At 37.1% G+C, this 22,100-nt stretch overlaps 1 protein-coding gene across 1 annotated transcript in view; it reads left to right on the forward strand.

Moving 5' to 3' along the window:
- RIMS1 (regulating synaptic membrane exocytosis 1) overlaps positions 1-22,100 on the forward strand; it is a 685,283-nt gene that overhangs the window by 360,900 nt on the left and 302,283 nt on the right. Inside the window, exon 5 of the mRNA XM_007945190.1 lies at positions 21,521-21,861. Within this exon, the coding sequence (XP_007943381.1) occupies positions 21,521-21,861 (341 nt within the window). The remainder of the gene's footprint in view (positions 1-21,520; positions 21,862-22,100) is intronic.

Raw genomic sequence — 22,100 nt, forward strand, 5'->3', positions numbered from 1 at the left:
TGAAACTTGCCCTTGAGCAGAGTAACTAAAGCAAATGGAAGACATGACAAGATAAAAGAGCTGAACAGAAGATTTCAAAGAGCAGCTCGAGCAGACAAAGCCAATTACTGTAATGAAATGTGCAAAGACTTGGAGTTAGAAAACCAGAAGGGAAGAACACGCTCAGCATTTCTCAAACTGAAAGAATTGAGGAATAAATTTAAGCTTTGAGTTGCAATATTGAAAGATTCTATGGGCAAAATATTGAATGATGCAGGATACAACAAAAGAAGATGGAAGGAATACACAGTCACTATACCAAAAAGAACTGGCAGATCTTCATCCATTTCAGGATGTGCCATAAGATCAAGAATCAATGGTACTGAAGGAAGAAGTCGAAGCTGCACTGAAGGAATTGGTGAAGAACAAAGCTCCAGCAATTGACAAAATATCCATTGAGATGTTTCAACAAACAGATAACCCACTGGAGGCACTCACTCAGTTATGCCAAGAGATTTGGAAAGCAGCTACCTGGCTGACTGACTGGAAGAGATCATCTGTATTTGTACCCATTCTGAAGAAAGATGATCCAACAGAATGTGGAAATTATCAAACAATATTATTAACATCTCATGCAGTAAGATCTTAATGAAGATAATTCAAAAATGGTTGCAGCATTATATTGACAGAGAACTTCCAGAGGTGCAAGCTGGATTCAGAAGAGGACGTGGAACAAAGGATATCATAGCTGCTGTCAGATGGATCCTGGCTCAAAGAAGAGAATACCAGAAAGATGTATGCCTGTGTTTTATTAACTATGCAAAGGCATTTGATTGTGTAGATCATAACTAATTGTGGATGACATTGAGAAGAATGGGAATTCCAGAACACTTGATTGTGCTCATGAGGAACTTGTACATTGACCAGGAGGCTGTTGTTCGAACAGAACAAGGGGATATTGCATGGTTTAAAATCAAGAAGGGAGTGTGTCAAGGTTGTATCTTTTCTGCATACTTATTCAATCTGTATGCTGAGCAAATAATTCGAGAAGCTGGACTATATAAAGAAGAACATGGCATCAAGATTGGAGGAAGAATCATTACCAACCTGTGATACGCTGATGACACAACTTTGCTTGCTGAAAGTGAGGATGACTTAAGGTACTTACTGATGAAGATTGAAGAATATAGCCTGTAGTATGGATTACATCTCAATATAAAGAAAACAAAAATCCTGACAACTGGACCTATAAGCAGCATCACAATAAATGGAGAAAAGATTGAAGTTGTCAAAGACTTTGCATTGCTTGGTTCTACAATCGATGCCAATGGAGGCAGCAGTCAGGACATTAGATGACATATAGCACTGGGCAAGTTGGCTGCAAGGGACCTCTTTCAAGTGCTGAGGAGCAAGAGTGTCTTCTTGAGGACTGAGGTGCGCCTGACACAAGCCATGATGTTTTCAATCGACTCTTATGCATGTGAGAGCTGGACAATGAATACGGAAGACTGAAGAAGAGTCGATGCTTTTGAGTTGTGGTGCTGGCGAAAAATGCTGAAAGTACCATGGACTGCTAAAGGAACTAACAGCTCCGTCCTGGAGGAAGTGCAGCTGGAATGCTCCTTGGAAGCGAGAATGGCCAGACTTCGTCTCACCTACTTTGGTCATGTCAGAAGGAACCATTCCCTGGAGAAGGATGTCATGCTTGGTAAGGTGGAGGGTTGACAAAAGAGGGAAAGGCCCTCAGTGAGATGGATTGACACAGTGACTACAACGATGGGCTCAAGTATAACAAGGATCATGGAGCTGGCGTGGGACCAGGCGCACTCGACCGCACCTAACAACAACATGTATTGTTTCATATGCTTTGGGCAATTTGTATTCACTTTTCCAAGAATTACTTATTTACTATCTTTGGTCATTTTTCTGTTTGGATTTTTTTTTTAATGAATTTGTTAGCACTCTTTGTATGTTAAATATATTAGTGTATTATCTGTTAACTGCTTCACAAATCTATGTATGTATTTTTTCCAAGCCTAAGGCAGTTGCCTGCTAACCAGAAGGCTGGTGGTTCAAAGCTATTGGGCAATCTACTTCCGTAGAGATACCACTTTGGAAACCTGAGAAGGGATCGCTATGAGTAGAATCAACTCGATGGTAGTGAGTTTGATTTTGTGTGTTTTGTTTTCTGATTTTTTTTTTTTTGTTTTCAGAGATTTCTTTTGTGTGTGTATGTGTGTGTGTGCTTTTTTTCCTCTAAAGTTAATGTGTAAAAACATAAAAGCTACTGCTAATCTCTAAGTATATGTGATTTTAGTAATGCAAAATAATGTGTGGGTCTGAGTGTATATGTAAAGTGTAAAATAGCTGAACTTTGAAACTGCATCTACTAACTTGTAGAGATATCCATTATGCAATGTTATTTGAAAAAAAATCTTTCTGAGTAATACATATGATACATTTCTTTAAACAACTTAATTAAGGTATAATATACACATCATAAAACACATCTCTTTATCCCTTTCAAGTATATAATTCAATGAATTTCAAGTGTATAATTCAATGAGTTTTAGTAACTTTATCTGCTGTAAACATATGCAACTTTCATTATAAATCAGTTCTAGAATAGTTTAATTCTCCCAGTAAGTTTCCAACTGCCCATTTACAATTAATATCCATTCCCTTCTGTAGACTCAAGCAACCACTAAGCTACTTTCCCTACATACATTTCAAATAAATGAAAATCAGTTTTATATATGTGTAAGTAACAACAACAACAGGCTTGCATATGTTTATATAAGCAAAGACAAAGCTGAGGAGAGATACACATATTAAAATTGAGTAATATCAGAGGATTGGGATGCTAGCCAGGGGAGCAAAACAAAACAACGAAATAAGCACTCTTAAAAAAAGAAAAAAGGAAAAAAAAACTAATAGAAAAATATAAGCAGAAAATATACAACACTTCAAATGAGCCCTTGATTCAATGAGTGACTCAAATAAGTGACTTGACTAGGCAATTCTACTCCTAGGAAAAATGTATGGGAGTAGTGTTATTTGTAATAACTAGGAGCTCTGGTGGCATAGTGCCTAAGGCACTTGATTGCTAATCAGAGGGCTGAAGGTTCAAACCCACCAGCCACTCCTCAGAAGGAAGGTTGGGCAATCTACTTCCATAGAGATACCGCCTTGGAAACCCAAGGAGGGGTCGCTGTGAGTTGGAGGCGACTCAACAGCACATAACAACAACAACAACAAATAAAAAACTATTTCTCACAAGTAAGTACATATGGGATATAAATATTGTGTTGGAAAGATCCATACAACACTGGGTGCTACAGGCTTTGAGGATTCTTGTAGTAGTCTCCTGGCTGGTCTCCCTGCTTTGACCCAAACCAAGCCTCAGACTCTTGCTCTTCCAACAGGTTGTTCATTCCTGGGTGGAAAACTCTGGGCTGGTTAACTCAGAATAGGGCACAAAGGCTTTACAAGGCCCTACTACGTACTTAGGTGGTACAAATGGTTTGTGTCTGACTACTAACCTAAAGGTTTGAGGTTTGAACCCATATAGTAACATCACAGAAGAAAGAATTGGTGATCTGATTTCATAAACATTATGGCCAAGAAAACCCTATGGAACAGTCCTACTTTGTAACACAAACTGTTGCTATGTGTTGGAATCAACTGATGACAGTGAGATAAGGCCCTGCAAAAGCCTGCCAACTTGATCTCATCCTCTCATGCAAACCCTTTACATACCCTCTGTAGCACATGCTGCACCTTTACTATTCGTGAGCATGCTGAGCAGGACCTTTGCCCTTACGTTTCCTATTTCTTGAATACTCTTGCTTCATATGTCAGTGTGGCCCATGCTTATGCCTCTTCTCAATTGAGACTTGGTCAGAGAAGCCCTTCCTAAAAACAGCTTCTAAAAAGAGAACTTTGCCCTTCTCTGTGCCCCTCTCTGGCACTTTATTTCAATTTATGCTTCTTAGCACTACTTAACATAGTATATATCATTAGTACATTTGTTGTTTTTTGTCTGTTACTTCCCACTGGAATATACAGTTCATGATAGTGGAGACTTGTTTCCCTACGGGCCTGATTAGGACCTGGTACATCATAGACACTAAATAGTGTTTGCTGAATGAATGTTAAATGAATCTTAATTAGATTTTGGATTAAAGGAGAATTTAAGATTTCATTTTTTTAATCAACACAAGTTGTTATTTTTAGTTTTTTTTAAAACAAAAGAATGCGCCTTAATGTATGCATTGCTATTTTGTTAAGTTATGTAAAAATTACAATCAAATACAAATCTTCCATTTTTCTCAACTAATACAAACATGTTTTTACTTTCTTAAAACTATCTAAGCAAGTCCCACTTTAAATAAAGACCTAGGTCTTAGATAACATAGGAAAAAGTTTGAAAGTTGATTTAAAGTATTGCATGAAATGTCAAGAAGGTAACAGCAAGTTTATTTCTTTGTATTAACTTTTTGGGATAACTATAGCATATAGGAGGAGCTCTGGTGGCATAGTGCCTAAGGCATTTGACTGCTAACCAGAAGGCTGGTGGTTTAAACCCACCAGCCATTTCTCAGAAGGAAGCTTGAACAATCTACTCCTGTAATGATACTGCCTCAGACACCCAAGGAGGGGTCGCCATGAGTCGGGTCTGACTCAACAGCACATAACAACAACATATATACTCAGGGATAACTGTTTTCCTGTTCTCACATAGATGAAAAAAGACACTTTTTTAGTAAAAATGAAGAGTTCTCCTGAGGAATTCAGGGTATATAAAGAAAATTAGGAATAAACCTAGAGGAATGAGGAATCATTCCTTATGGTGGTGATGTTCTCTCCCCTTATTCACAGTGGCTGCAAACCGAACCTGCTGCCATAGAGTTGGATCCGACTCATAGCGACCCCTCCTTGGGTTTCCAAGGTGGTATCACTATGGAAGTAGATTGCCCAACCTTCTTTCTGAAGAGTGGCTGGTGAATTTGAACTGCCAGCCTTATTAGCAGTCAGATGCCTTGGGCACTGTGCCACCACATTTACTCATTTGTCCAAGTGATGAAAAGTAGGATATAAATACCTTGCATTTTGGAATGACTGTGAATTCCAGTAATATTTAGATAGACCATTCTGCACATCCTCTATAAACAAATAATGTCTTACTAATTTTTTTGCCATTGATGAATTTAACAAATTTTTCAAACAGATTATAAAGTTAGCTCTCTAGTATCATACTAATAAAGTCTAGATAAAGATTCACTGTCAAGTGGTATGGTCACCAAAGAGCATATTCCAGGGATGATATAAGTAAAAATGCTGTCTATCTCCCTTATTGGGAGCTCTGGTAGCATAGTGCCTAAGGCACTTGACTTATGACCAGAAGGCTGGCGATTCAAGCCCACCAGCCACTCCTCAGAAGGAAGGTTGGGCAACCTACTCCCATAGTGATACTGCCTCGGCAACCCAAGGAGGGGTCACTATGAGTCAGATCTGACTCTACGGCACATAACGACAACAACAACATCTCCCTTACCACAGTGATACAGTTGTACGTGGCCACCATCACCTTGCCATTGATGTAACAATAGCTCCAAAAGGGGATTTCATTGCTGTTAATTTTTTCCATTTAAAAAGATGAGCTAAATATCTCCCCAAGTTAGGTTTATTTAAGTCAAATGACTAGCAAATCTTAGAATCCATCATTTTTATATTTGATAAATTAGAGACCCAATTAGAGGCAAAGATCTTGATGAATCCCACTTACCCTTAGAAGGATAGTACTGAATGGTGGCCAGTATGCCTAGTATTCGAAAGAGGAAAAGTTTCCTTCAAATGCAGGCCTTGAGGAGGGTCTAATTAGTTTTTCTTTACATTTTGACATTTCATAAGGTTGCTTAAACTTTATCATCCAATTTGCATAAACCATGAAATTCTAAATTTTTGAATAGTTGTTTAAAAATAATGAAAAAAAAATCCTTAGTGTTATATATTTTTCAAGCTTTAATGTGTTTTCAGTAGTATTGACATCAAGGAGACTGGTGATAAAAATGGTAAATCACAACACTTGGATTAAAATGATCTAGGCACATAACAACAACAACAACAGTCTCACCTCAACTGAGCTGCTAATCAACTGTATCACCTTGGGCAAATTATCTACGTTTAGTTTCTACTCCTGGGATGTAATAGACAATGAATTAGTTGAACTGTAAACTTCCTTCAAGTTAAAACAGTCTGGTAATAAAATATTTGTAATTTTTTTTATCATGCTTTAAAAAATAAAATTGACATTCTTCATTTGCCCTAGTAGTGAGAATTTAAATTTTTTTGTGATGTCTAATAAGTGATCACTATTTTAAAAATTGTAAGCTTTCTATATAAGGGGAAATTAACATAATTCTGACCCTTTCTAAATACGAAACACTTTGCTAGTCACTTCACATAGATTGTATCTTTCAGTAGAAAAGCCATCAGCAAGTTAAACATTATTGGGCCCCATTTCAGAAAAGGAAAACTAACATTAGAAAGATAAATTGACATACTGTATTCACAAAGCAGTAAATCAGGCCTGCCTAACCCCAATGACTATATTTTTCCCCCACTGTACTATTTTAATAAATGTACATTCTTTTCCTTGGAATAAAATGAGACTTGTTTGTCTATAATTTTAAAGTGATATTTTCACATTAAAAATAATCCATATGTATGTTAAACAGTAAATTCCTGATCTATACTATTATATCTTTCTCTTTCCAGAGAAACTAGACTAGAAATTGCATATTTGTTTTAAAACCTATTAGAGCTTACCTCCAAATCATATATACAGTAAAAAAAAGAAAAAAAAAAAAAAGAAACAACCAAACTCACTGCTGACGAGTCAGTTCTGACTCATAGAGACCCCTCCTGGGGTTTGCAAGGCAGTATCTCTGCAGAAGCCGATTGCCCAGTCTTCCTTCTGAGGAGTGGCTGGTGGGTTTGAACCGTCAGTCTTTTGGTTAGCAGTCAAATGCTTTAGGCACTACGCCACCAGAGCTCCCATATACATGGTAAAACTTATGAAATCCTGAAACTATGTAAGGCAGAAACCTCTCAGAGAAGAAAACTAATTTTTTTTTCCCCACTAAAATGAGCAATAGATGGGGCAATCTACTTCCATACTGATACTGCCTCACTAACCCAAGGACGGGTTGCTGTGAGTCAAAATCAACTCGAGGGTAGTGAGGTTTTTTGTTTTGTTTTGTTTTTAAAACTGTACCTTGTCAAGGGTGGAAAACTTGCAAGACCTGGAGAAAGAAGTCAGTTCTCTTGAGTTCCTGCTCTTGTAGATTTCACCATCATAATATTAAAGAGTTGAGTTTTTGTGAATGGTTACAGAATTTTTCTCAACATGACATCTCTGTCAAATAATGTTTTTCCATTATGTGTATAGAAATTAGTTTAGTTCCATCTTAAATTAAGCAGGAATAATCTTGCAATGACAGGTGTTTCTGCTATGTTATGATATCATTTCCAAGGTAACTAAACAGAACATCATAAATGAAAGCTTATGTTACCAGCTGTGAAATAAACAAAAGAAGAATACAAAAAAAGAACACTTTATAAAACCTTTAAAACTAGAAAACATTTTTGTAAACATTACCACTGGCAATAATACATATAGAGCTATGGAGGAGACCAAAAATTTACCTAGGGTGATAGTTACAGGTTGTGTGTCGATTTGGCTGGATCATGATTCTTAGTGGTTTAATCAATTGTGATATAATCATCCCCTATGATGAGATCTGAGGTAATGTAATCACCTCCATGATGAAATGTTCTATGAGCCATCAGATGAAAGGAAGTCTGCCTCAAAAACTCAAGGAGGGGTCGCTATAAGTCAGATTCGACTCAACGGCAGTGAGGTGGGTATACATATATATGTATACATGGTTAGCAGTCAAATGCCTTAGGCACTACACCACCAGAGCTTATGTATATGTGTATGTGTGTGTGTGTGCACACACACATAAATACACACACACACATATACATGTCCTGGGAACATTCTTTGGTTTTCTGCTGGATTTCGATCCTGCATCTAGCTATCACATCTCCAGTTCTTGGAGCTGAACTGGTGGCCTGCTGTATTGCCTGCCAATCTTCATATTATTGCCTTCACAGCCTATGAGCCAACAATCTAACAATTTACCTGCCAATTTTGGATTCATCATCCACTGGAGCCAGTTGCCTGGTATACTGCCTTGGATTCGTCAACCCCTATAACTGTATGGGCCAGGAGAAGCTTGGCATTTGACCCACAAACTTGGAACTTGCCAGACTGTATAACTGTATATTATTTCCCTGAGATAAATTTTTATTCTTTCTTTCTTTTCTTTTCTTTCTTTCTTTCTTTCTTCCTTCTTTCTTTCCTCCCTTCCTTCCTTCCCTCCTTCCTTCCGTTCTTACTTCCTTACTTACTTCTTTCTTTCTTTCAGCGTCATTGGTTTTCCTTCTTCAGAGAATAAAATGCCTAGTATATGAGATACATGGTGAAAACTAAGCCAATGTTAAATTAGTAGAAATAGGAGAATTTATGAAAACAGATTTCTCCATGGTAGAATTCTATTAAGCAAAATATTTTTGCTAGTTCTTTGATAACCACAGTTATGTTAGTTGTGCTATTTCATATAAAATAGATAAAAGAATATCCAGAATACTGTGTTAATGCAGTTGGCCTTACTGTGTCCGTATTTTCTTTTTTGTTTGTTTAATTGAAAGCTGTTTCAATTTGTTCCTTACATTTGGCTAGTCATAAAGGCTGAATATGATATTTATTTCAAGCCTATGAGTAGAAAAGGTGTACAGTTTTTCATTATGTTTTTTAGATATATAATTGCCAGTGGTTTCTTACAGCAGGAAAGACATTTTGAAACACTAGAAAGTAGAGTGCTTCCTGTTTCCATTTCATTTAATAAGACATCTCAAAATAGGCAGTTGTTTAAGTGCATAGTGTAGGGGAAAAGATCATTATTTTTCAGTGTTTGATGGTGGTATCATAAAGGATTTTCAAAGCAAAATTCTGAGTTGACCAAATCTCGATGGGATGGCCCTGGTATTGAGAAGAGTGGCCAGTTTTAGGGAGTAGTAAATCTGAAGTCAGGAGGCTGTCAACAAGGGAATGTAGAATTGTGAGCAGAATTTTACAAAACAACAAAGGGGACCTAACAAATTTCCCATTATAGTAATTGCTGTTCCACATTATCAAATTTCCACATCTTGTCTACTAGACTCATAATACTTCAACAACAAATGACACATTACTAATTAATGCCATATTATTTGAAGCCATCAACAGCTTTTGACAATTTGGATCCTGGAAATGGTGAAGAAAAAAAGATGGGAAAAAGTGATGAATCAAAAGGATAAATGTAATGAAAGATCAATATGTTCTGGGTCACAGTTTTGGAGGGCAAATTCCTGACTACCTGGTGTCTTCCACTGTAGTAGCTGATGACAGATGACAGTCCTGAAGCAGCAAATTAGTACCCAAGTCCATTTAAGATACAGCAGCAAAAACAAAAAACAACTATTCATTATGTTTATTGAGTGTTATTAAGATACCAAACTAAACCCATTGCTGTCAAGTTGAATTATGACCCATAGCAACTCTATATTGGACAGAGTAGAACTGTCCCATAGAGTTTCCAAGGCTGTAATCTTTGTGGAAAGGAGCTCTGGTGGTATAGTAATTAAGACATTTGGCTGCTAACCAACCAAAGGGTCGGTGGTTTGAACCCACTAGCTGTTCTGAGGAACAAAGGATGAGACAGTCTGCTTCCATAAAGATTCATAGCTTTGGAAACTCAGTGGGGGTTACTATGAGTCAGAATTGACTTGATGGTGAAGTTTGGTTTAAATTTGAATCTTTTTGGAAGAAGACTGCTGTATTTTTCTCTTGTTGAACAACTGGTGAGTTTGAACAACCAAAATGAGATATTTAAGACATTGAAACTTGAGACAGGAAGACTTATTCTCATGTTTATAAATTGAAAAAAGAAAGAAAAGAAAAACAAACTCACTGCCATCGAGTCGATTCTGACTCAGCGGAATAGTAAATCATAATTATATTTCATTATGTAGTGTAGCCAGGATTGTTTACCTTACAAAGTCTAGTTTGGTTAAAACATAAGTTATTTTGTTAAACAAAAATATAAGGTAATTGCCTGTTGTTTTACTGTGCTCATCACTATTTATGTGTCTAATTTCCCTAAGTCTGACTTTTTTTTCCCTTCACATTCTGCTGCTTAGGCTTCCATGAGTGCTGTTAGCTTCAAATTGAAGACATTTGTCCTAAGGCCAGTGTACAGATGCCATTTGAAAGCTTTTTCTGCCTTTTCAATGTTTAGGAACTTCATAATGGCAGCCAAAATTATCATTATATTAGGTTCAGGTGGACCAACTGACAGTCATAAATGCAGTTGAAAATCATTTTGATGGAAGATTTCTGGACGCACCTAAGGACTTACAGTAATAAAAGCATATATTCTATTTTAATGGAAAAAGTAACCAGCTGAGTCAGGATATAAGTAGAAAAATGGGATATTATAATTTCAAAATTACAAAGAAGGGGTCTTGAGAGAGGTTTTCTAGTTTTCTATGAGTTTCTTCACAACCTTAGATTAGTAAGCTGAAAATACTCTATAATAGAGAGGAAACACATGCAGTCTTGATTATCTGACATGCATTTAGCACTTCTTACTTTCAGTAACTTCTTTCATGCATCAGATGCTAACCCATTCCACAGCAACATGAGTTTATTATTTCAACTTCTCTAGTACAGTGACCAAGAGGAGCAATCCCTCTTCTTTCCTCTCCCCTCTCCTCCCCTCCCCTCCCTGCTCTCCTGCCCCTCTTTCTCTTTCCTCTCCCTTCCCCTCTCCAAATGTTGTACTCTTCCCTACAAAATCATGTACATACCTTTCGCTGACATCTTTGATGTGTTTTTGTGGTTCTGTTCCTAGCTGCACCACCAACTTTGAATCTATACTGTAACTTTTCCTGTGCAGTGTACATCTGCCATGTGTGTACATGTATGTGCACATCTGCATGCTTAGCGTGTTGTGTGTCTTTGATATTATCACAGCAGTCATGAAGATATTGTCACTAATAGAACCTTAAAGTAGGAGGCAAGGCATATGAATTCCAACAAATACTCCCAGCTAATTGGATTGTGAGATCTTGGGCCATTTGTGACTTCTCTGAGTCAGTTTACTCCTCTGCAGTTATAAGGTAGTTAGGTTCATTGGTTTTATTTGTGCTTAAATTCTAGACCTGGATCAAGATGTATGTCGATTTCTAAAGCAGCCAGTAAAGGTATTTCTCCTTAAGATAGAGTAGGCCCTTGGTGTTTGAAAGAAAGAACTACATGCCAACACTTTAATAAATTCTTAAGTTTATAAGAAGCACAATAGTATATTATTCTCATAAAAATATATATTAAAAAATAAATGAAAAGTTACATGACCACTTTATCTCTATAGCTCTGAAAATACTGAAGTAAATAATATATAGATTTATTATAATAAATTATACAATAAAATAAAAATCTACATTACATTTATGTTTTATAACCCAATTATCTAAGACCAACAACAGCACACCCATAGTCAGGCAAAATTGGGTTTGGATTTATATACTTGCTGCACCAAGAGGGAACATTCCAGAAGAACCTTAGGAATGATTCTGAGCAGGGATTAGGAAAAGCAGACCTAATCTGATTGACCAGTTTTTAATTTAATGTAACAATTATTTAGATACTAGGGTAATTAGGATTAGAGCTAGGCCTTGCCAATCTTTAATACTATGTTAAAAATGTTATTTTTGATCATGATTATAACAAGGAGTTGCATTTATGAGTTTGTTTGTACAGGTGGTTATGGTTTTATAGAAACTTTGTTATTATTTTAAAAGGTTCAGAATTTGAAGTGTACAAGGCATGAAAGGAAAGAATGTTTGCATGTTCACAGGTATAAAAGATGGAGAGAAGACATTGTTGAGAACATATCTCTCACCTAATGAAGGCAAAGAATTATTAACTTGGATATGCAAGAGATTATACTACTTCATAGTATCTCTGCTGCTTTGTAAAATGAATTATCATTGTTTGGCAGACTGCTTGATTCTTGGGAGGGAAAAAATATATATATCTTCCATGAAGCGGGTGGTGGGTTTGAACTGCCAATCTTTCAGTTAGCAGCCACAGTACCACCAGGTCTCCTTCATATGTATATATAGGAAACAGCTATAAATTTGCAAGCTGGGAGAGTAATTCATATGGAAAGAGTTACACATTTTCTAAAAGCAAAATCTTTCCCTTTTCACTTTTGTTTAAGGTTCTGGCTCCTAAGAAGCAGTATTGCTATGCTTACTGATGAACTGATCAATGTATGTATGTATTGATTGCACAATTGTAAAATGCAAAAGAAGCTTAACAATTCAACGGAAATTTAAAGAGCATCAAATATGCCTACAGCATATGATGCTTGGTGCATAGGATAAAAAGAAGAGAAGACCACCTTTCAAGGAACTGCATAACAACAGGGAATAGAATAACAACAACAACAACAAAGCTAGCTAGAGACAATAATATGAATGCAAAATATGTATCAACAACATGCTATAAGGGAAGTTAACAAAGGAGAAAGAACTTGGTAATTGGTTTGAGTGAAAATTCTTGGAAATGTATAAGTATTCATCCATATGCTATTAAATGTTTCATTAATTTACATAATTTATGTAAATAAATTATATGAATATACGACTACCAGAAAATTGCCAGGCATATAGTCACTGTGACTCTTCTAAGCAATCTTATACAGATTTTTTTTTAGAACAGATAACAATCAACTGCCTGATAAATAGAGAAATAACTGTGCAATTGATCTGGTAGCACTGATGCTTTAAAAAACTAATCTGCCTAACTGTTGTACATAGGGATAATGAATTAAAAAATAGTGTATGTCTCTGACATTTTTATTTTTCTTCAAGATTGTCTTAGTCCTTCTTGGCCTTTAATATTCCTATATAATTTGTAAATGACCTTGTACATTACCAGAGACACTTGTTCTGTTTTATTCAGGGGTAGGAGCTGGGGAGGGGGAAGGATCGCATTGAACATAGATTATTTTTAGAGTATTGTTGTTCTGTATTTATTAAGCACAGTTCAATTTATATGTATAAATCGGGTCAAATTTTGTTCAGTTCTTCTCTTATCTTTACTGATTTTTATTCTGCATGTTCCTCAGTTACTGGAGATGTGTTTAAATTTCCCACTATACTGCAATTTGTCTAATTTTTTAAAATTCATCAAGTTCTGCTTTTTATGTGTTGAGGCTAAATTATTAATTCATATAAATTAGAATTTAATATATTTGGATGGATTACTGTTTTATCATAATGAAATGACTTTTTTTTTTATCTCTAATAAGGTTTCTTGTATTAAGTCTGCTTTCTCTGATTTTGGTATAATTACACTAGCTTTCTTCTGGTTAGGATGACTTTTACTCTCCCTTCACTTTAGTCTTTCTGTCCTTGTATTCAAAAAGTATCTCTTCAAATTAGTAAATAGTTGTGTTAGGGCTTTTTTTTTATTCAATCCAGTCTGATGATGTTTTTCTATTAATTGAAACATTTAGTTTGTTTACATTCTATGTGAATGGTACTAAATTTGTATGTAAGTGTACTATCTTACTTTATATTTTCTATTTCTTCCTTTATCACCTTCTCTCTTTTTTGCCACTTTTAATGAATTTTATGTGTTCAATTCAGTGGGATTAATTACATTTACTTTGTTGTTCTACCAACTATCCATTAACAAAAGTTTTACATCACACCAAACAGAAACTCAGTACCACTTCAGTAAATAAGTCCTCATTTCCGTCTCCCCAGAAACCCCTCATAACAACCAAAAGGCTTTTTTCTTTATAGTTTTGTCTTTTCTAGATCTTTGACATAAGTGGGTTGTAAAATATTTGTGGTAAAATATATGCCACGAAAAATTGCTGCTTCAGTCAGTTTTAAGTTTACAATTCAGTGATGTTATTCACATTCACCATACTGTGCAGCTGCCATCACTATGTGTTTCCAAAATTTTTCATCATCATTAATAGGACTTCAGTACCTCGTAAGCAACAAATCATCATTTTCCACCTTCAACCTGCCACTGGTAATCAGTAATAGACTTTGTCTCTATGCATTGTCTATTCTAAATATTTCATTAAGTGGGATTATGCAATATTTGTCCTTTTGGTCTTACTTATTTCACTCAGCAGAATGTTGTCATGGTTCATTTATGTCATAGCGTATATCAGAACTTCATTTCTGTTTGTAGTTGAAAAATATTCCATTGTGTACATATTTTGTTTACCCAATCCTCTGTTAAGGGATATTTGGGTTGTTTCTACCTTATGGCTATTGTGAATAATGCTGCAATGAACACTGGTGTACAAGTGCCTGTCTGAGTCTTTGCTTTTAAATTTTTTTGGATATATACCTAAGAGTGGAATTGCTGGCTCATACGGTAATTCTGGGAGCTCTGGTGGCATAGTGCCTAAGGCATTTGGCTGCTAACCAGAAGGGAGGTTCAAACCCACCAGCCTGGAAGGAAGAATGGGCAATCTACTTCTGTAGAGATACTGCCTCAGAAACCCAAGGAAGGGTGGCTATGAGTTGGAAACAACTTAATGGCAGTGAGTTTGGTTTGATTGTTTTGGTAGGGTAATTCTATATTTAATTTCTTTGAGGAACCACCAAACCGTTTTCCACAGTGGTGGTACCGTTTTACGTGGCCACCAGCAATGTATGAAGGTTCCAACTTCTCCACGTCCTCTCCAACGTTTGTTTTCCATTTTTCTGATAATAGCTCTCCTAGTGGGTGTGAAGTGGTATTTCATTATGGTTTTGATTAATTTATTTTATAATACAAAATTCTGGAGTGAAGGAAATAGGATACAGGAAAATTTAGAATTAATATTTTTACCAAATGCTAAAAATACACAAAATTAATGAAGTATTACAGACATAGATATATTTTTTAAAAATATTATTTAAAATAATTATGTCAGGACCATCACTGCTGTGATCTAACTAGAATAAAGACAAGGGCAGGGTGTTTCAGCCAGTGGTAGAAGTCTCACCTTCTGCAGGAGAACCAGCTTTGATCCTGACCCATGTTCCTAACGCACAACACCTGTCAGTGGAGGTGTGTGTGTTGCTATGATGCTGAAGAGGTTTTAGTGAATGTCCAGACTATGGCAGATCAGGAAGAATGGCCTACTGATCTACTTTGGGAAATCAGCCAATGAAAACCCTATGGATTGCAGCACTTCAATACTTTGTGTATGAGATTGCATGAGCCGGGTGGACTCAGTGACAGCTAATAATTGCAATGTTGCTTTTACTTACCCACTACCTACAATGTTTTGAATAAACTGGAATTGAAACTGATTTGTAAAATTTTAATGAATTGATAATCAGTATATATTTTTCACTTTTATTGATCCTGTAGCAATTTTGTACGTATTCAAAATTTGGAATAGGCCCAAATGTACTTTTTACTGGCCAGTTATTATAATACTTAAAAACACAAAGTAATCAAAATAAGATTGTGATAATTTTTTAAAATATATTCAGGTGTACAATGAAATGAAAAGCCTCCTTTTTCCTTCTGTCAGTAATTATTATGCTCCTTTTGCCTCTTAATTCCATTTCCAACATTTGTATTGCCAGTTGTATTGTTTCTCTGTATGATTTTAAAGGAAATGTCTATTTATCCTAAATACATTTTTAATATTTTTTCTAGAAAAGGATCTAATTTTGATGATGAACAGTATTTTCCTGTTAGCTTAATAAGTGCAAATTTAACATCTACTTAGTTCATATAGTGACTAGCTCTGGTAGTGTACTGCCTAAGGCACTTGACTGCTAACCAGAAGGCTGGTGGTTCAAACCCACCAGTCACTCCTCAGAAGGAAGGTTGGGCAATCTACTTCTGTAGTGATACTGCCTCAGAAACCCAAGGAGCGGTTGCTATGAGTCAGGTCCACCTCCACAGCACATAACAATAACAACAGTAGTTCATATAAAGTAGACAAAGTTTCATACCAATTTCCTTAAACTACATGATTTCAGACCTTCTTGTCAGCTTGTCTTGTCAGCTAAAGAACCAACCAAAGGGGAAGCACATCATATGTCCCCATCTAGGTTTCTGGGCAGAGGAGACTCAATGTCACTGTTTACTAAGTCCTGGCCTCGGGGTATTGCCCCTTATATGTGTCCTTGATGTGTCTATGTCCAATCAGTTGGAACTTCTGGGGGAAAAAAAACCCTCACTTCCTTGGAGTCATTTCTGACTCATAGCAAAACCCTCCTTGGGTTTCTGAGGCAGTGTCTCTACAGAAATAGATTGCCCAATCTTACTTCCAAGGAGTGGCTAATAGGTTTGAACCACCAGCCTTCTGGTTAGCAGTCAAATGCCTTAGGCACTACGCCACTGAGGGACCTTAATTATGAAGTCAAAGAGATGGTGACATATTATACAATACCCAGTCTTACCTGGCACACATTTTAAATTGAAAAGGAGCTCTGTAGTGCAGTGGTTAAAGCATCCATCTGCTAACCAGAAAGTTGGTGGTTCAAATCCACTAGCCACTTGATGGGAGAAAGATGAGGTAATCTGCTTCTGTAAAGATTTGCAGCCTTGGAAACCCTATGGTGAAGGTTTACTGTCCTATAGGGTCACTCCTTGTAAGGAAGGTTGGGCAATCTACTTCTGTAGTGACACCGCCTCGGAAACCCAAGGAGGGGTTGCTATGAGTCAGGTCCAATTCAATGGCACATAACAACAACAACAACATAGGGTCACCATGAGTTGGAATCGACTCCATGACAGTGGGTTTTTAAATGGAAGTATGTTCCATAAATCTTTCATTTTGATATTGGCTTATGGAATGAATTATTCATCTTGCTTAACATCTTAGTAAATGGGAATTTAGTAATATCAATTACAATAAATTATATAGTTGCTACACCTAACTGCTTTTGTAGCCTTAATTCACTTCATTTTATGACCTGGAGAAGTCTAGAGAAATTAATTAAACTTCATCAGTCTTAAACCTTTTGTTGCAAATGTTTCTATCAAGTCTTAATTTTTCCTATATTATTAATTCCTTTGCCGTTTCTTGCTTGAGGAGCATTTTTAACAGTTCATCTTCAATATATTCCTTTAAAATATGTATATATATTACTTTCTCCCTCTTTTTGTTTTTCTCTTTTGAGTTTTTCCTTAGTGTTACTGTATGGTTGTAGTTACAAATTTCTTGATATCCACCTGAATATTTTCAGTAGAACTTTTCTTCTTTTCTTGCCAAGTAAATGTTGTTTCTTTCACTATCTGTTATGAATTGAATTGTGTACCCCCAAAATATATGTTGTTTATCCTCATGTCTACACTTGTGGTTCTAATCTCATTTGGGAATGGGTTGTCCTCATTAAATTAGTGTAGGGTGTGTCTAACATTCTCTTTTGAGATTCAGGCAGTCTCCAGATTATGAAATTCCAATTTACAGAAGACAACCACTTACCTTTAATGTTATGTAAATTTTCCCTCACTTTGAAAAGAGTTAACCAACTCTTACTGGCAAGAAGGGAGCTCTGGTGGTGTAGTGCCTAAGGCATTTGACTGCTAACCAAAAGGCTGATGGTTCAAACCCACCAGCCACTCCTCAGAAGGAAGACTGGGCAGTCTACTTCCATTGTGATACTGCCTCAGAAACCCAAGGAGGGGCCACTATAAATCAGATCTGACTCGATGGCAGTGAGTTTTACTAACAACCAACTCTTCATCACAATCACCATCATTTGCAGCTTTTAATCAATGAAAAACCTTTGTGCCTTTTTTTGGGCTAAACCAAAACCAAAAAGCAACTCAAAGCCATTGAGTTGATTCCGACTCATAGCGACCCCCTTTGGGTTTCCAAGGCAGTAAATCTACAGAAATAGATTGCTCAGTATTCCTTCCACAGAGCAGCTGATGGGTTTGAACCACCAACTTTCTGCTTAGCAGTCAAATGCCTTAGGTAATACACAATCTTATGTTGAAGAGATTAAGCCTGTTACTGATAGATCTAAACAACTACCACAGCAGAAAACCCATCAGCTTAGACTGATGGGGACAGACAAAGAGCGAAAGGAAAGAAACCTATCTGCCTCTGGGAATTCTATAGGCAGTAAACAGGCTAAAGGTGCTACATCTGTTGTCCTTCAAGAAAAGAAAAGGATCATCCTAGGAGCAGCTCAGAGATCAACATAACTGTTGGAAAGAGCGCAAGAAGCAGGGCCTTTTTGGTTTCAAAGTGGCAGCATGGTCTCCTGGATCTCAAAGGGTGGAACCACAGACTCCTAGGTTTCAAATAGTTGAATCTTTGCCAGCTCATTTCAGAAGTGTGGGGTTGCTAAAGTGTGCCAGGGGACTGAACTGCCCTTCAAAGGTGAGGGAGTGGGACAGCCACGCCCAAGGGACAGGAGAATGGGGCCTGCCTGAGCCAAGGGGGTGGGGTCACCCAAAACTGAGGAAGCTGAGTTGTCGGAGTGAGCCTGGAAGGTGGAGCTGAAACCCAGGTTTAAGGGGTCTTCACCTAGAATCCAGAGGTTATGACCAACACTCAGAGACTGAACAGTGGTGCTGTTACCTAGATCGCTTCAGAGAGAGAGAGGATTATTTTCAAGCCTTGGGAGTTAATGCATTTTGTTCTGGTGGGTTTTGGACTTGCTTGGTGTCTGTTGTCCCTCTTTGCCTGCAATTTCTCCCATTTCTAATGGAAATGTCTACCTTGGGGGCTGTTCTACCATTGTACTTTGGAAAGAAATAACGTGTTGTATAGATTTCACAGGTTCACAGATGAAGAATGTTGTCTCATGATGACATATGCTTAGCATCTCACCCATGTTTGATTTAGATTACTCAGAACATGAGATTTTAGACTTGGAATTGACTTAAGACTTTTGAGATGATGTGATGGGGTGAATATTCTTCAAATGTGGTAAGGATATGAATTTTGGGTTTTCAAAGGGTGGAATGTTATGGATTGAATTGTGTCCCCCAAAACTATGTGTTACAAATTTTAACCTGTATGCTGTGTTTCTAATCCCATTTGGGAATGGGTTGTCTTTGTTACATTAATAAGACAGGATTCGTGTAGGGTGTGTTTTAAGTCAGTATCTTTGGAGATATTAAAAATATTAAGCAAACAAGTGAAAAAGTAGAGATGACAGAAGACACATGCCAAGCCACATTAATTTAAGATCACCAAAGAGCCAAGGAATGAGGAATTTTCCCCTAGAGCCGATAGAGAGAAAGCCTTCCCCTAGAGCTGGCACCCTGAATTTGGACTTCTAGGCTCCAAAACTGTGAGAAAATAAATTTTGTGTTTTTTCTGTTATAGCAGGACTAGATAACTAGTCGCTGTCCTTTATGTCATTTAGTATATTCACAACTTACTCATCTTTTTGTAATGTATTTGACTGGTTGGTGTTGGACTTGGTTGACTGAGTCAGTATTTGTGAAAGGAGGGCTTAAAGTCTGGTAATCAGTGTTTTCTGTGCATGCTGTTTCTAAAATACAAAGACAAACTAAAGTGTAAACTGAAAGTGAGTGAGGTAAAGTGAAATCATATTACAAATAAGCAGAGGTACTGGAGATATTTGAAGACATGGCTCATGAAGATCCTGTTACCTGTCCTTGCCATGTGAATGGTAGTTGATGCAGTTATTATTATTCATTATTTTTATTATCATCATAATTCTCATTATTGCATGCATTTTTAAATGACACCAAGAAGAGCACAGGTACACATATTTATCTTAAGTGCTGATATATCTTATGATTTATCAGTGCGTATGTTTCTAAATATCACCAAATCTTATGATTTATCAGTGGGTATGTTTCCAAGGAGCCTAGATGCTCCTTGGAAGCGAGGATGGCCAGACTTCATCTCACCTACTTTGGTCATGTTGTCAGAGGGGACCATTCCCTGGAGAAGGATGTCATGCTTGGTAAGGTGGAAGGTTGACAAAGGAGGGGAAGGCCTTTGACGAGATGGATTGAAATGGTGGCTGCAACAAATGGGCTCAAGTATAGCAAGGATCGTGGAGCTGGTGCGGGATGGGGCGGTGTTTCGTTCTGCTGTGCATGGGGTCCCTATGAGTCGGAAACGAGTCGACGGCACCTAAGAACAACAACAACATGTTTCTAAATTACTGTTCCAAAGTAACTCTCCTAGTGGAATCACTACATTGGAATAGTCACATATTAATAAACCCAGCCTCAGGTAATGCCTTTAGTATAATATGTAAATGGAAAGTTACATTTTATAGCATTAAATGAACTTGGGGTTAGCATACCAATTAACTAGAGAACATACGCAGCTTCACCTTATCTTTTGTGCTTACCTTTTAGTTGTTGTAATTTGTAGCTCTGGTAGCATAGTGCCTAAGGCACTTGACTGCTAACCAGAAGGCTGGCAGTTCAAACCCACCAGACACTCCTCAGAAGGAAGGTTGGGCAATCCTACTTCTGTAGTGATGATACTGCCTCGGAAACCCAAGGAGGGGTCACTATGAGTTGGGACCAACTTGATGGCATATAACAACAACAACAACAATTTATTTCATATGAGTATCTTTTAATACTGACTACAATAATAGATGATTTTGGAGATGACAAGTTTCTTCTAAACTCCTTGGACCTCCAAGATTTAGATATATACATACTAATTTTTTAGCTCCTTACAAAATTTGGCACTTTCTAATCAGTCAGTTAACCCACTTAGAACATTTTTACTAACAGATACAATACAGGTAGTCCTTGACTTATGATGGGTTCTGTTATGACAACTCTGTGGTAAGTCAGTTGACATTAAGTGGAATATCTCTATCTCTCTCTCTCTCTTTTTTTTAAGTTTTCATTATTATGCCTTTTGTTACCACTATCTTTGTAAATCCAATCTTTGAACAGCTGCAAGTGAACATCTGAGAATGATAACATCAGCAAAGTAAATGCTACAACATTGCATGTGGCACATAGATACTAATGATAAAATCTACAAAAAAAGGGGGGTTTGTAAGTGTGTTCGTTGTAACTTGAATACTTTGTAAGCTTGGGACTACTTGTATTTAAATCAGTCATTCATACAAAGTATAAAGGATACATAGTAAAAAGTAACTCAGACATATAGAATTACAGATGCCAAGAAAAAAAGATCTACTCTGGTCACCTACTGGTGCTGTGGTTTCAGATGGATCCCAGTCCAGGCATTCATATACTTAACTATGAATTATGCAAGGATTATTTTCACAAGGTATTTGCAAGAATATATATGAAGATGATAAACTCATTTTTCCTTAAAGGATATTTCAATGTGTTGAAAATAAATTATTTCCAAACAGTATAGAAAATTTATATTGCTCTCTCTTCCTCAAATAGGTTATGTGGGTGTGCAATTTATGTCGAAAGCAACAAGAAATCTTAACCAAATCTGGGGCATGGTTCTTTGGAAGTGGCCCTCAGCAGCCAAGTCAAGATGGAACCCTAAGTGATACAGCTACTGGTGTCGGTTCTGAGGTACCAAGAGAAAAGAAAGCACGACTCCAAGAACGATCACGGTCTCAGACCCCCCTGAACACAGCTGCTGCCTCTTGCCAGGATACTGCTCCTCCAAGCACACAACCAGACAGGAGCAAAGGGGCTGAGTCCTCACAGCAAGCTTTGGGGCCCGAACAGAAGCAAGTGTCATCCAGGTCTAGAAGTGAACCTCCGAGAGAGAGGTAATAAATAGCTCATTAATTCCCTGTACAAAGACAAGGACTTGTTTTGATATCAAGTTTATTTTCAAGAATTTCACTTTTATTAAGAGGCCCAACACAGAAAGCAATAACTAGCAGGCCTATGGTGCTTTGAGGAGCTCTAGTAGCATAGTGGCTAAAGCACTTGACTGCTAACAAGAAGGCTGGCAGTTCAAACCCACCAGCCACTCCTCGGAAGGAAGGTTGGGCAATCCTACTTC

The sequence above is a fragment of the Orycteropus afer genome, unplaced genomic scaffold (assembly GCF_000298275.1).
Source record: "Orycteropus afer afer isolate SDZICR_OR568_19922 unplaced genomic scaffold, OryAfe1.0 scaffold00133, whole genome shotgun sequence".
NCBI lineage: Eukaryota > Metazoa > Chordata > Mammalia > Tubulidentata > Orycteropodidae > Orycteropus > Orycteropus afer.